At 42.5% G+C, this 12585-nt stretch overlaps 1 protein-coding gene across 1 annotated transcript in view; it reads right to left on the reverse strand.

Annotated features, from left to right (window-relative positions):
* PRORP (protein only RNase P catalytic subunit) overlaps nt 1–12585 on the reverse strand; it is a 128317-nt gene that overhangs the window by 1261 nt on the left and 114471 nt on the right. The window contains exons 6-7 of the mRNA XM_082844645.1: nt 3084–3232; nt 189–384 (exon numbers count right to left, since the gene is read on the reverse strand). Coding sequence (XP_082700771.1) covers nt 189–384; nt 3084–3232 — 345 coding nt within the window. The remainder of the gene's footprint in view (nt 1–188; nt 385–3083; nt 3233–12585) is intronic.

Here is a 12585-nt window from a genome sequence, read left to right on the forward strand (position 1 = left end):
CAGGGAACTAGATCCTGCATGCATGCCGCAACTAAGACCCAGTGCAGCCAAATACATCAATCAATCAATCAATCAATATTTAAAAGTAAAATAAAACATTGAGAACTAGTTGCAACATTCTTTGACTATGCCGCATTCTTACTATCTACTTGGCTCTGCTGACATTACGTAGAGAACAGGTAACATACCTGAAATGTTATTTTTGATCCCGGATGCCTACTAACAATTGCCAGCTGATGTCCCTGCTGCCACTTAAAGAACAGGCGTTGGGTCTTGGCATCAGGCAGACAGGCCTTGTGGTCCCGCATCAGATCTTTTGTGATAAATTTGCAGTGGTCCCCCGAGTGCAGTGTGGCATACAGAAGGAATGGATCGTCCTCTGAGCTGAGTCAGGCATAAGAAAGAACACAGTCAAGCACACGCCCAAAGAGGCAAAGAATAGCATTCTTCACCATGCTGTTTTCTTACTCACTTTCCTCAGAAGTGTTCTGCTTTCCTAACTGACATGATCTCAGTGATACGTAAGAGCCGCCTGCAAGTCCTAGCTGGTAGACAACACTATCTAGAACACAGATGGAAGGCTAAGGGGAAAGGAATGCTAATGCTAGGGATTCTTAGCAGCTCAACTGGGCTCTTCCACTAGAATGGAGGACTCTAACAGTAATTCTCTCTTCATACTCAAAAGCTGGGTCTCTGTGTTCCCAGGGTGTGTTTCCTATCTGCTTCATCCACCACAGAGCACACCTTTCCCCATCTCCTTTCCTCACCCAAATTCATAATACTAACAGGGCAGGATGACAATTTCTTGCAAAAGTAAGGGGCTGACCTCAAAGCGGAAACTGGCTATCCCCAAGCAGCTTCTGGGTAGTCATCCTGATCAGCACCCAAAGGCACCTCCAACTTGAGAAGAGGCAGGAGCACAAAGCCGCCAATGGGCCCTCAACATCAGCGCTGACCACTTGAATACATGTGCTGTAGAAACAGTGGTGGCTACCTTGGCTCAGGAGATTTGGACAGCAACATGTGATAAGCCCTATGCCTTGATCCAAATGACCCGAAGTGGACCCTTTAAAGTTTACCTTATACTGACGTATTTCAAGTGAAATGATAAAACAACTGGGATCTGTCTGAAAAATCTCCAGGAAAAAGAGAGAGGAAAAGAAAAGAGAAAACATGTGGAAGTTGTATGGAGCAAGGTTAACAAATGATGTTGACTGTTGGAGCGGGGCGACAGCCACGTGGGGATTCACTATACTGCTCTCTCTACCGTGTGGTTGAACAGGCTTCTTCGGCACATTAATGGAAAACAGAGTTAATGTTACAAATGTAAATACTCAAATCCAAAGCCATAGAATGTCCCTGAGTCAATCTTTACAACTGGGTTGGGAACTTCAGTGTATGCAATAAATACAGGCTCCAAACCAAACATGAGACCAATTTCCAACAGGCTTCTTGGTTATAACACTGCATTTATCCAGTTCTTCCACCTAAGAAGAATAATGATGATGGTGACAGCAACAAACATACACACCTGCCATGTACTTGGTGCTGTATGATTTGCAAGTTATCTTCTCATTAATCCTCATGAGGGTTGCATATGAAGAAAAGAAAACAGAGAGAAGGGAAACGCCTTCCCAGACAGGAAGCGGCAGGGCCATGATTTAAACCTGGGTGGATTCATTCCCAAGCCTGAGCTCTTAAGGTTTACCCAGTATTGCCTAAGGTGACTGCATGAAGAGCATTATTATTGTCTTATAGTCCTGGAGAGATGGAAGCACCCCCCTCCCATGAATAAATAAAAGGGCTTAGCTAAAGAAAAATGGGATTTGGTTTGGGATCTGAAGCAGGGGTTAGCTTCCAGCTTTGTGCACTGAATGCCATTTGACCTTTCTTTTCGGGGGAGGAGGGGAACGCGCTGTGCAGCCTGCAGGATTCTTAGTTCCCCGACCAGGGATTGAACCTGGGCCACGGCAGTGAGTGCCGAGTCCTACCCAATGGACTGCCAGGGAATTCCCCCATTTGACCTTTTTAAGAAGAAATGATTTGGGGAATACTGACAAACCTTGAAGTTATAACATTCAATCTAATGAAACCTAGACTTGGGGCTGAGGTGCGCTCATTATCCGTGCAAAGTCGGAAGTAAACCTTTGTCGGCATGAACAGTGTGAAAACCTAAACGCATGCTGAAAGTTAATACGTGCTGTTGTGGATCTGTGCTCCTTCCGATCAGCTGCTTTTTCATACTCTGTGGACACTGTATATTTTGTCGCTGACCATGTTTTCCATGTTCCTTTGGCTTCCTGGGAAGCTGTAGCTCATAGCAACATTCCCTTTACATTGAGAATAAAATCCAGAGCCCACGAGGAACTCTGCAATGTGGTCCCTGCCTTTTCTCGGACCTCAGAACTGACTACCTTCCCTCTTGCTGCCCCCAGCCCATCCACACTGGCCTGCCAGCCTTCCTCATTCCTGCCTCAAGCCCTTTTCAACACTTGCTGTTCCCTCTGCCTGGTAGCTTCTTCCCACCACCCTTCGCCCTTTCTCAAATGACTCACTCGTTCCCTTCAGATCTGCCCCCTCCCAAAGGCTTTTTCCACTCCCCTCTGACCTATCCCCGACCTAGTCCCCTTCCAGCTCCTTACTCTGCTTCATGGTCTTCACAGTTTTAATCACTGCCTGGAATTACATTACCTGTTTATTTGTTTACTGTTAAGTCACAAGAGGGCAGGGACTTGGTCTTGTTCACTGCTGTTTCTCCAAGAACACAGAAGGTGCTCGTATTTGTAAAATATTTGTTAAATGATCTATTTAGGAATGTATGGCATGCATTCTGTGTACTAATCTCATTTTGGGCTTTAATTTATTTCTCCTTTAACCAGATTTCCTCATCTATTTAAGTTTATCCTGTTGTAAAAACTATATTTTTGTAAGCTGTCTTAATTTTTTTTTTTTTTGGAATGAGGCTGAATATATATACATACATACATACGTACACACACATGCACTTTTAAAAATGGCAAAAAATTGGTAACAAGCAGATGACTGAAGCCTAGTGTAACTCACTTAATAACTTCAATACCTACATGTTGTCAGCAAAAAAGAAGCTGGCTTGCTTTTGCACCTTTTCCATATCATCCTTCCTCCACCGGGAATTCTGCTTTAACATATGCTTCCGGCCCAGGACCAGCACGTGAAGATTCTGCTTGGCTAGTTGAGAGACCACATCTAAGAGCTAAAAAACACAAAGCCAGTCCCCAAGAGGGTCAAGGGAAGAATCTCAAGTAAGGGGATTGATTCTTGCAGATGGTAATCTCAATGGTCAAATAGTCTTTTCCGGTAAGAGGTGAGAAAACATTCCTTAAAATAACAGTCCATCTTTGCAAATAAGCATGAGGAAAATGCTCCCTTGTCACAACTTAATGTCTAACACCTGCCCACCGGCCAGGCTACACTGGATACCTGGGGAGGTTTCTAAGCATAGACCGTGTTCCCTAGAGTCCATGGGGATAGAGGCAGGGGGACTAAGAAGGATGGGGTTTGGTTCCTACACACTCCCAACCTTGTTTCAACCCAAACAGCTCAGCTTTTGTATACAGTATTTATATATTGGTATTCTGCATAGGTTTTCATTTGAGTAAAGGGTTCTACTTTTTTTTTTTAAGTTTGTAAATGGCCAGAATACCGACTTTTCAGTCAACTTTTCCATGTCATGACTCTGCTGAGACTGCTACCTTTCACTGAAATCCCTTTTTCCCCCCAAAGGTCTGTCAATTTCCATTCTCTAGCTTATTTTCCACTCAGTGAATCTACTCCCCATTCTCTCCACTTTCCACATGTCTTGTGCGCACATGAACTCCTCTCAAAAGTTTACACTGGGATTTTTAGTAAATCTAGTACTTTGGTGAGCTTGCTTACATTCATTATTTCATAAGGAAAAGTCCATAGATTACTTTTATGTACAACCTATTACACTAAGCTATTAATGGATATTACTAAGTATAATATGTAAAAGCTAATGAAAAACTATAACTTAAGTTATATAATAGTGTATCAGAAGTATAAAAGTTCTGTAATTTATAAAAACTGTTGGGCTGGGACTTCCCTGGTGGTGCAGTGGATAAGAATCTGCCTGCCAGTGCAGGGGACACTGGTTCGATCCCTGGTCTGGGAAGATCCCACATGCTGCGGAGCAACGAAGCCCATGTGCCACAACTACTGAGCCCACGCACCACAACTACTGAAGCCCGTGTACCCTAGAGCCCATGCTCTGCAACAAGAGAAGCCACCGCAATGAGAAACCTACACACCACAACCAAGAGTAGCCCCTACTCGCCGCAACTAGAGAAAGCCCGTGTGCATCAACGAAGACACAACGCAGCCAAAAGTAAATAAAATTAAAAAAATTTTTTTATTAAAAAAAAAACAACTGCTGGGCCTACGAAAATCACCAGTTGAAAGTCACTGAAGAAATCCTTAATTTTCTTGGGTCTTGGTTAGAAAAGGCATTTTCTCTAGTCTAGCTTCCCCTTACTCATAAATTTCTTCCCATGTAGACTTTCAGGATATTATTTAAAATTCTCTGATCAATAAAATTTCATTTATTTATTTGGTCAGTTGTCAAATATTGCTTGAGTACCTGTTATGTCTAATACACATGCAGACTCCTGTTAGCCTAATAATGAATTAACAAGGGCTGAATTTTTAAATTACTGTTTAATGCTTTGGATTTATGTATTTTTTTTGCCCATCCAACTCCATTACTAATCTTATTATTTTAGGAAACAGTAGTGAGTTTTATTATCATGAATTCTTAGTTCTAGAATTAAAGGACAGAATAGACACAAGTTGGCCATTGAATGTGAGCTGATACTCAAGCAGAGAAGTGTATCAAGACCAGTGTGAGGACTCTGACCCAAAGCTTTATGACCAGTAAAATAAAATTCTTCCCTTCAAAGCTATGAATAATGGCTTCTGTGTTCATTCAACAGTTATTTCCCAGGCCTCTCTATGTATAAGGCACATGGTAGGTATCACAGCTTACAAAATTTTGAAAGACATGGCCCCTGCCTTTAGTGAGGGAGTGCCTAATAATTTTCTTACCCAACTGTCAAGCCTGGGAAGATGGCTCTACATATACTGGATGGTTAATGAACATTTTCTGATTAGCTGAAGAATATGCCTACCTCTATTTTTAATCTATCATAAAAGTAGCTCATTATTGAAAACTTGAAAAATATAGACAAGAAGGTGAAAGAAGAAATCACTCATACCTCACTACCCAAAGACTGCTAACATGTTTTTGCCAGTCTATTTATTCTATGCATTTTTACATAATCTTATAAGCCACTATTTTAAAAGTTGGGTTAGTAATTAAAAGTAAACATCTTCACTAAAAAACTTCGGTTCATGGATTCAAACACCCCAAAAGACATTGAGAGTACATCTCCTTCAAAGTGCATTTATAACATTCCTTTATTAAAGCTATGCTGAGATTACAGATTATTTTCAACGAGCCCAGATACAAAATGACAACTGGATTCATTAAGAGGAATGACGATTGCTTTCTAAAAATTCCTATATGAATTCCCACAAAGTTATTGTAAAGATACAAAAAAAAATCAAACAAAACCAATTTTTGATACTGATTCCATGCATTTGAGAAGACATGGCTTAAAGAAAAACACAATTGGGTCTTCACATCTATACCTTGGTTTAGATAAATAGCCTTGAGTTTACTAATATTAAGTTAAATGTAGGGGCCCAAGGACCAGCAGAAAAGGCTTACCCTGAGCTACTCTGAGGCACCATCTTGTGGCTGAGAGGTCTCTACTAGTAGCAGCTCTCTGAGAATGATACAAACAAGGGAGAATAAAGACACAGGAAAGAAAGATGAGTGTATGGAATAGAGGCACTTGCCTGAAATTCTGTGGACAATCTAGCTATGAGCCTACTTCCTCTGGGGTAAATTCCAAGGCTGGGTCCAGTGGGCTGGGTCAGAGTCATAGGTATACTCAGAATAGTAAAGAAAAAGTAAATTCACCTTAATTCTATGTTAGATAAAAAATAAAATGGGGAGAAATTTCCACTTCTGGGAAGATGGAGTGGATGTACTTTTCCCTATTTCTTCCACCACGTACAACTAAAACCCCAGATGTTATATATAAAACAAACGTAAGACTTTGAAAAGTAGAGACAAAAAGGTAGACTGGCTAGGGACCTTGGGACATGAGGAATGACATGTTGGTGTTGCTTGGATTTCCTTTTTGCCTCATATATCCTATACTTGGAGATCAAGAAGGCAGCAACCTGGAAATGCCAATGGATGCAGACAAAAAAAAGACCAACAAAGGCCAGTTCTCACTAGCCAAAGGACCAGAAAAGACGCAGTCTAGCAACACAGAAAACCTGCTGGAGTGATAACACCAGGAGACTGTAATGTTATATGTGTGTGTGTGTGTGTGTATACACATGTAGTACCTAGAGCAACCATTAAAAATGCTATACAGGGGCTTCCCTGGTGGCGCAGTGGTTGAGAGTCCACCTGCCGATGCAGGGGACACGGGTTTGCGCCCCGGTCCGGGAAGATCCCACATGCCGCGCAGCGGCTGGGCCCGTGAGCCATGGCCGCTGAGCCTGAGCGTCTGGAGCCTGTGCTCCGCAACGGGAAAGGCCATAACAGTGAGAGGCCCTACCGCAAAAAAAAAAAAAAGCTATACAAAGAGTATACTCAAAAACATGATTAAAAAACAAAACAAAATACCCACTATAGACACATAAAAATGGAATTCTAAAAAAAGTTAAAGTAGCCCATAGGAAGGCAGGAAAAATAAAACAGAAACAGAAAACAGAGATGATAGAAAACAAAAAATAAAATGGCAGGCATAAGCCCTAACGTATCAATAATAACATAAAATATAAAGGGTTTTAATACATCAATTAAAAGACAGAGCACATACCAGAATTTTATTCCTTTTTAAGCCTGAATAGTATTCCATTGTGTGTATATACAACATTTTGTTTATCTATTCATGTCGATGGATATTTGGGTTGTTTCCAAAACCCTCCTTCCTGAACTTATCCTGTAATGAATATTCCTATATACGAGGCATATTGATTATAGCTATCTTGCTGGAAGAACTGGCATAGAACTTCTAATGTCTGTAGACATCAAATCCCAAAGACTTTAGAGTTTTGAAGATCTACAGTCCACACAACTCAGGAAATGTCAGAGACTGCAGAGGGGGAGGTAAAAAGTTAAGAATAGGGAGAGGAAGTTACACTTGCTATTTAGGATTACTCAGAAAAGCTCTTGCTCTCATTGGCCTCTCCCACCTCTCAGGCAGCTTTTCTATTTCCTGAGCATCCCTATGCACTTATTTCTACCACATGTAGCTCTGCCAATTGTATTTTTACCCTAAGCTCAGGAACTACCTTTCAGAAGTTTTACACCAAAAGTAAGTCACTTATGATTAATGTCACTTATGAATTAAAAAAAAACAACAACCCTCTTATGTATTCCTACCAGACACAAAACAAATTAGAATAGAAGCCAAACCAGAAAATGTTTGCACCAAATATTAAGCTGCAATTTGTTTTTACTCTTCTGGTTTTTGGAGAATCATCCTTTAGACATCTTAAGGAGCAATGTGGGAGGGGAGGTGGGTGAGATCTGATTCCAGCTTAACCTTGAGCTACTGAATACCCAGAGTTCTGGAATCAATTTGGAATTTTAAATATTCTCTAGAATCAGCTGTACTGTGCATTTTGCTCTACTGTGTGGCTCAGATTCCAGACTCCTTAGGCAAGTCCAGAACTGTCCTCACCATCTCTGGGTTCTCCAGGTTGAGAACATCCCAGAGTGGATCTTTTTTTTTTTTTTCCCTTTAGTATTTATTTATTTGCTTGCACCGGGTCTTAGTTGCAGCAGGCAGGCTCCTTGGTTGTGGCTCGCCAGTTCCTTAGTTGTGGCACACGGGCTCCTTAGTTGTGGCATGCAAACTCTTAGTTGTGTCATGCATGTGGGATCTAGTTCCTTGATCAGGGATCAAACCCGGGGCCCCTGCATTGGGAGCATGGAGTCTTTTTTTTTTTTGCAGTACGCAGGCCTCTCACTGTTGTGGCCTCTCCTGTTGTGAAGCACAGGCTCCGGATGCACAGGCTCAGCGGCCATGGCTCACAGGCCCAGCCGCTCCGCGGCATGTGGGATCTTCCCAGACTGGGGCATGAACCCGTGTCCCCTGCATCGGCAGGCGGACTCTCAACCACTGTGCCAGCAGGGAAGCCCCAGGGAGCATGGAGTCTTATCCACTGCACCACCATGGAAGTCCCCCAGAGTGGATCTTGGCTTCTTGTCATCAGGACTGCCCTAAGCTCAAGGAAACTCTTCCACATCTCTCTCATTTAAACCTAATCCCTGTTCAGAGTCTCAAAGGGAGGATGGCCTTTTCCAGGATACCGACCATTCTGTACACATGGATATTTGTCACATACTCCTTTATCCTTCCTATGAAGGCCCAGTTTGGTCTTGGATGAACCCTGAGGACGATAAGTCAGACACAAAAGGATGAATATTGTATGATTTCATTTATACGAGTTACCTAGAGTAGTCAAATTCACAGAGACAGAAAATAGAATGGTGGTTGCCAGGGGCCAGAGAAGGGGAAATAAGGAGTTATTGTTTAATGAGGACAGAGTTTCAGTCTGGGAAGATGAAGAAGTTCTGGAGATGGATGACGGGGATTGTTGCACAACAACGTAAAGTACTTAATGCCACTGAATCATACACTTGAAAATGGTTAAAATGATACATCGTACGTTACGTATATTTTACCACAATAAAAAGTTTTACTACAGAAAATTTTAAATACAAACAAAAATAAGCAGAATAGCATGATGTGCCCATCACCCAGCTTCAATAATTATCAGGTCATGGCCAATCCAATTTCATCTATATCCGCACCTACTTCTGCCTCGGATTACTTTGAAACAAATCCTAGACATCATATCATTTCAACTGTGAATATGTCAGAATGTATTTCTAAATATAAGGACTCTTAAAAAAATAAGCATAATACCATTATCACATCTAAAAAAATTAACAATAATTCCTTAATATCAAACATACAATCAGTATTTACATTTCTCTAGGTTACATACTTTTTAAAAAAATCGGCATCTAAAAGAACTCCATACATTGCGATGGCTTGACTGCAGTTAAAGAAATGCAGAGGCTAGTCTGATGGAAGTTCCCACATTTAGATTTTGCTAACAGCATCCCTGTGGTATCATGTAACATATTCTCTAGTCTTTCTATGTTTCCTATAAATTGGTAGTTAGACCTAGAGACTTGATCAGATTCAAGGGTTTTTTGGGTATGTATGAGTGTGCATGTGTACATTTAAAATTGTGGCCCTGATAAAGTGAAAAGGTCAGGTCATTCATCAAAAATGAACAACTTCTCTGTCAGTCACTAGGCAGAGGGTACTGGGGATGCAGATACCGATATAAAGACACATTTATCCCTAGCCTCCAGGAGGTTGCAGTCAAATGACTGTAATGTGATGTAAAAAGTGCTAAGGAGGAGGACAAAGAATGGGCACTTAAATCAGACCAGGGGTAGGGACAGTGGTCAGGGAAGTCGCCACAAAGGAAGCAACGGCTGAGCTGTGTTTTCAGATGAATTAATCCGGGCAAGGAATGGGAGTTTCCAAGGACAAGAAGCAGCATGTTGAAGGTGGGGGCTCTTTATTAGCGTGCTGAATTCAGGGAACCGCCGAGGTGTGGGAGGTTGACACAGGGAGTGTGAGATATAAGGCTGGAAATGACTGTAGGGGTCAGATCACAGGGGTCCGTGTAAACCATGATAAGGAATCTTTTACCACCTGAAAGCAGTGGAGAAAAACAAAGGATTTAAACAGGAGCGTGACATGACTACCCATTTAGAGAGGTCAGAATTGTGGATTGTAAGAAGGCTGGACTAGAATAGGGAGATCAAGTAAGGGGGCTTCTGCAGTAATTCAGGTAACAGATAATGAGAACTGAGGTGCTGGCAGTAAGGATGGAGAGAAGGGAGCCCTCTGTGAGTAAAGCAGAACTGATCAGACTTAGTCATTGACTGAATGTAGGAAACAGGGAGAGGAATAAACCAAAGAAGAGTTGGACAACTGGATGGATGATGGATGGCAGCGAGACAGGGTCTACGAGAGGTGGAGCTCGTGATATCCCCAGGCGGGAGATGCCCAATGGGCAGCCAGTCAGGTGACTCATTTAGGAGAGGGCTTTGAGATAAAATAAAGATTTGGCGTCATCAGGAAACACATATGGGCAGGCGCCATCAGCAAATGGAAGAGGTCTAACAGACTCAGAAGGAAAGGAGCAGAGGATGAAAACTGAGGAATACTATTACTTAAATGACAGAGTTATAAGAAAAGCCATTCATGGAAGCTGAGGAATGGCCAGAGAGATAGAAGAGAACCAGGAGACAGTGACCAGTCTCTCAGAAAGACTATAAGGAGCGTTTCAAGAAGGAAGGCGAGATGAGGCATCAGCGCTACAGAAACACCAAAACATGGCCTGCACCCCAGAGGCGGCACTTTGATGATGCCATGGGGGGCAGGATGGCGAATTCACTTGGTTTCCTAAACTCTCTATATAAAGCTGCAGTCTGCTTTGTCCAGAGAGACTGTCTTACAAGCACGGCTCTTTTTTGCTTACCAAAAATCACAATCAATTATGCTTTTCATTTCAGATACTGAGTGGTGTGGCCTCTTTAGAACCTCCAACCTTCCAGAAGCTTCACTGAGTAAGGAAGAGGTTTTGTTTTTGTTTTTTTAAGATGGAAGAGACTTGAGAATGTTTCTCTTCTGGTCAGGAAAAGTCAATAGCAAGGTAGAGGCTGAAGATACAGGCATAGAAGGGATAATTGCGAGAACAAGGTTCTGAGAAAGGGGGAGATCTAGAGAACAGGCAATGAGAATACCTCTTGCACCGAGGTGAGTTTGAGCACAGGCTCGTTGGTTTGATTGCGTGGTTGGTGCACCTGTGTGCGGTGACTACGTCAACACGTGAGGTCATTCCTCCTGATAGCTTCCATTTTCTGTGTGCCACACGTGAGTCAGTGGTCCAGGGAGGCTGGAGGGGGTGGTAGAGGAGGCTTGAGGGCTGCCTGTGGCGCAGATGAGATGCAGCTGGCGCGAGACTGAGAGTGGGAGCCAAGCGGACTGCGGATGTAAAAGCGCAAAAGCGCAGGCGAGGCTGGAGGTGGCAGCAGCGGGGACAATGGGGAGATGTACAGCCCTCTGCATCCTGGCTGCAGTGTGGGATAATGATCGGGATAACAATTGATCGGCTGCCCCTTGCTCCACGCAAACATTTGGTCAAAAGGCATTTCCAGGTGGAACCATAATGGAAACATCAGTCATCTAATATCACTCTATCTATTTACTATTAAAGATACCAGTCCAAATTGATATTTACATAGTATAAGATCTGTGGTTTGGGGTTCTGGCCTGAGTCAGGAATTCCAAATTCCTATCTCATTTATTTGTTCAGATCTCTTTAATTCTAAAATGTGAATAAGGTGCCCCCGACCCTCCTTAACAGCGTTGTCATTTATCAAGTCATCATCAACAAACATGTAAAATGTCATCACTCGCAATTTGTAAAATGAAAAGATTTTTGGAGAAATGATCCAAACCACCTGGCTTTCAGGCCAGGCTCTCTCTGACAATGTCTCTTCCTTTTAATGACTTCAGGAAACACCTAGGGGTCTATTTGATAAGGTGGTCCCAGGGGGCTGCATTTTAGTGCTGAAGTCTGTTTCCTTCCTCAACTACCTCTCTCTCCACCTTCTGTCCAATCTCCCTGCCCCCCTTTAATGAATCAGTGAGGGAACTGTGAGAAGCTCTACTTATCTTAGCCTTAGGAGCAGCCCCCCAATTCTCTTCTGCTGTTAGAGCCCAGCACTCCGTGGACACTGCACCCAGTGTCATTCCCTGGCAGCTTCTGATGCTGCTATTCGATGTGTGAAATGAATGAGTGTCAATTGCTCTCAGGAACCAAGGAAAGTTTGAAGATTCTTGCACTCAGCCCTGGAGAGTTTTCTTTAAAGGACCTGATATAGAAGGGGAGCTTGATTAAAGTAGAAATTATTCTCCCTGGAAACAGTTAGAAGCTGTTATAGGTGCAAATTGCAACCAGGTAGCATGTTTGAGGAGCAAGGCCTCATGCACTCGATGGGTCTAAGCTTTTGGAGGCCTCACTTTTCTCAGATAAAGCCATGCAAGTGCTCACACCAAGGAGGACACGAGGTGATTTCATCTTTGAGCTGCCCCCTCTTTACACACACACACACACACACACACACACACACACACACACACACACACACACCTGTAGTTCAGCACCTGAGCTGGGGAAGGAAAGCAGATTAATTTTAAACAGAATGTTGACATTAAAGAGACTATTTTGAGTTATTTATAAGTAGAAAAACTTAAAATTCCATAAAAAATTAAAGAGAAATTCTTAAAACAACCACAAATAGCCTGCATATTGTTCCACATGAAAAGATACCAGTTACACACTGGT

The sequence above is a fragment of the Leucopleurus acutus genome (genome assembly GCF_964270905.1).
Source record: "Leucopleurus acutus genome assembly, chromosome: 1".
NCBI classification, from domain to species: Eukaryota; Metazoa; Chordata; class Mammalia; order Artiodactyla; family Delphinidae; genus Leucopleurus; species Leucopleurus acutus.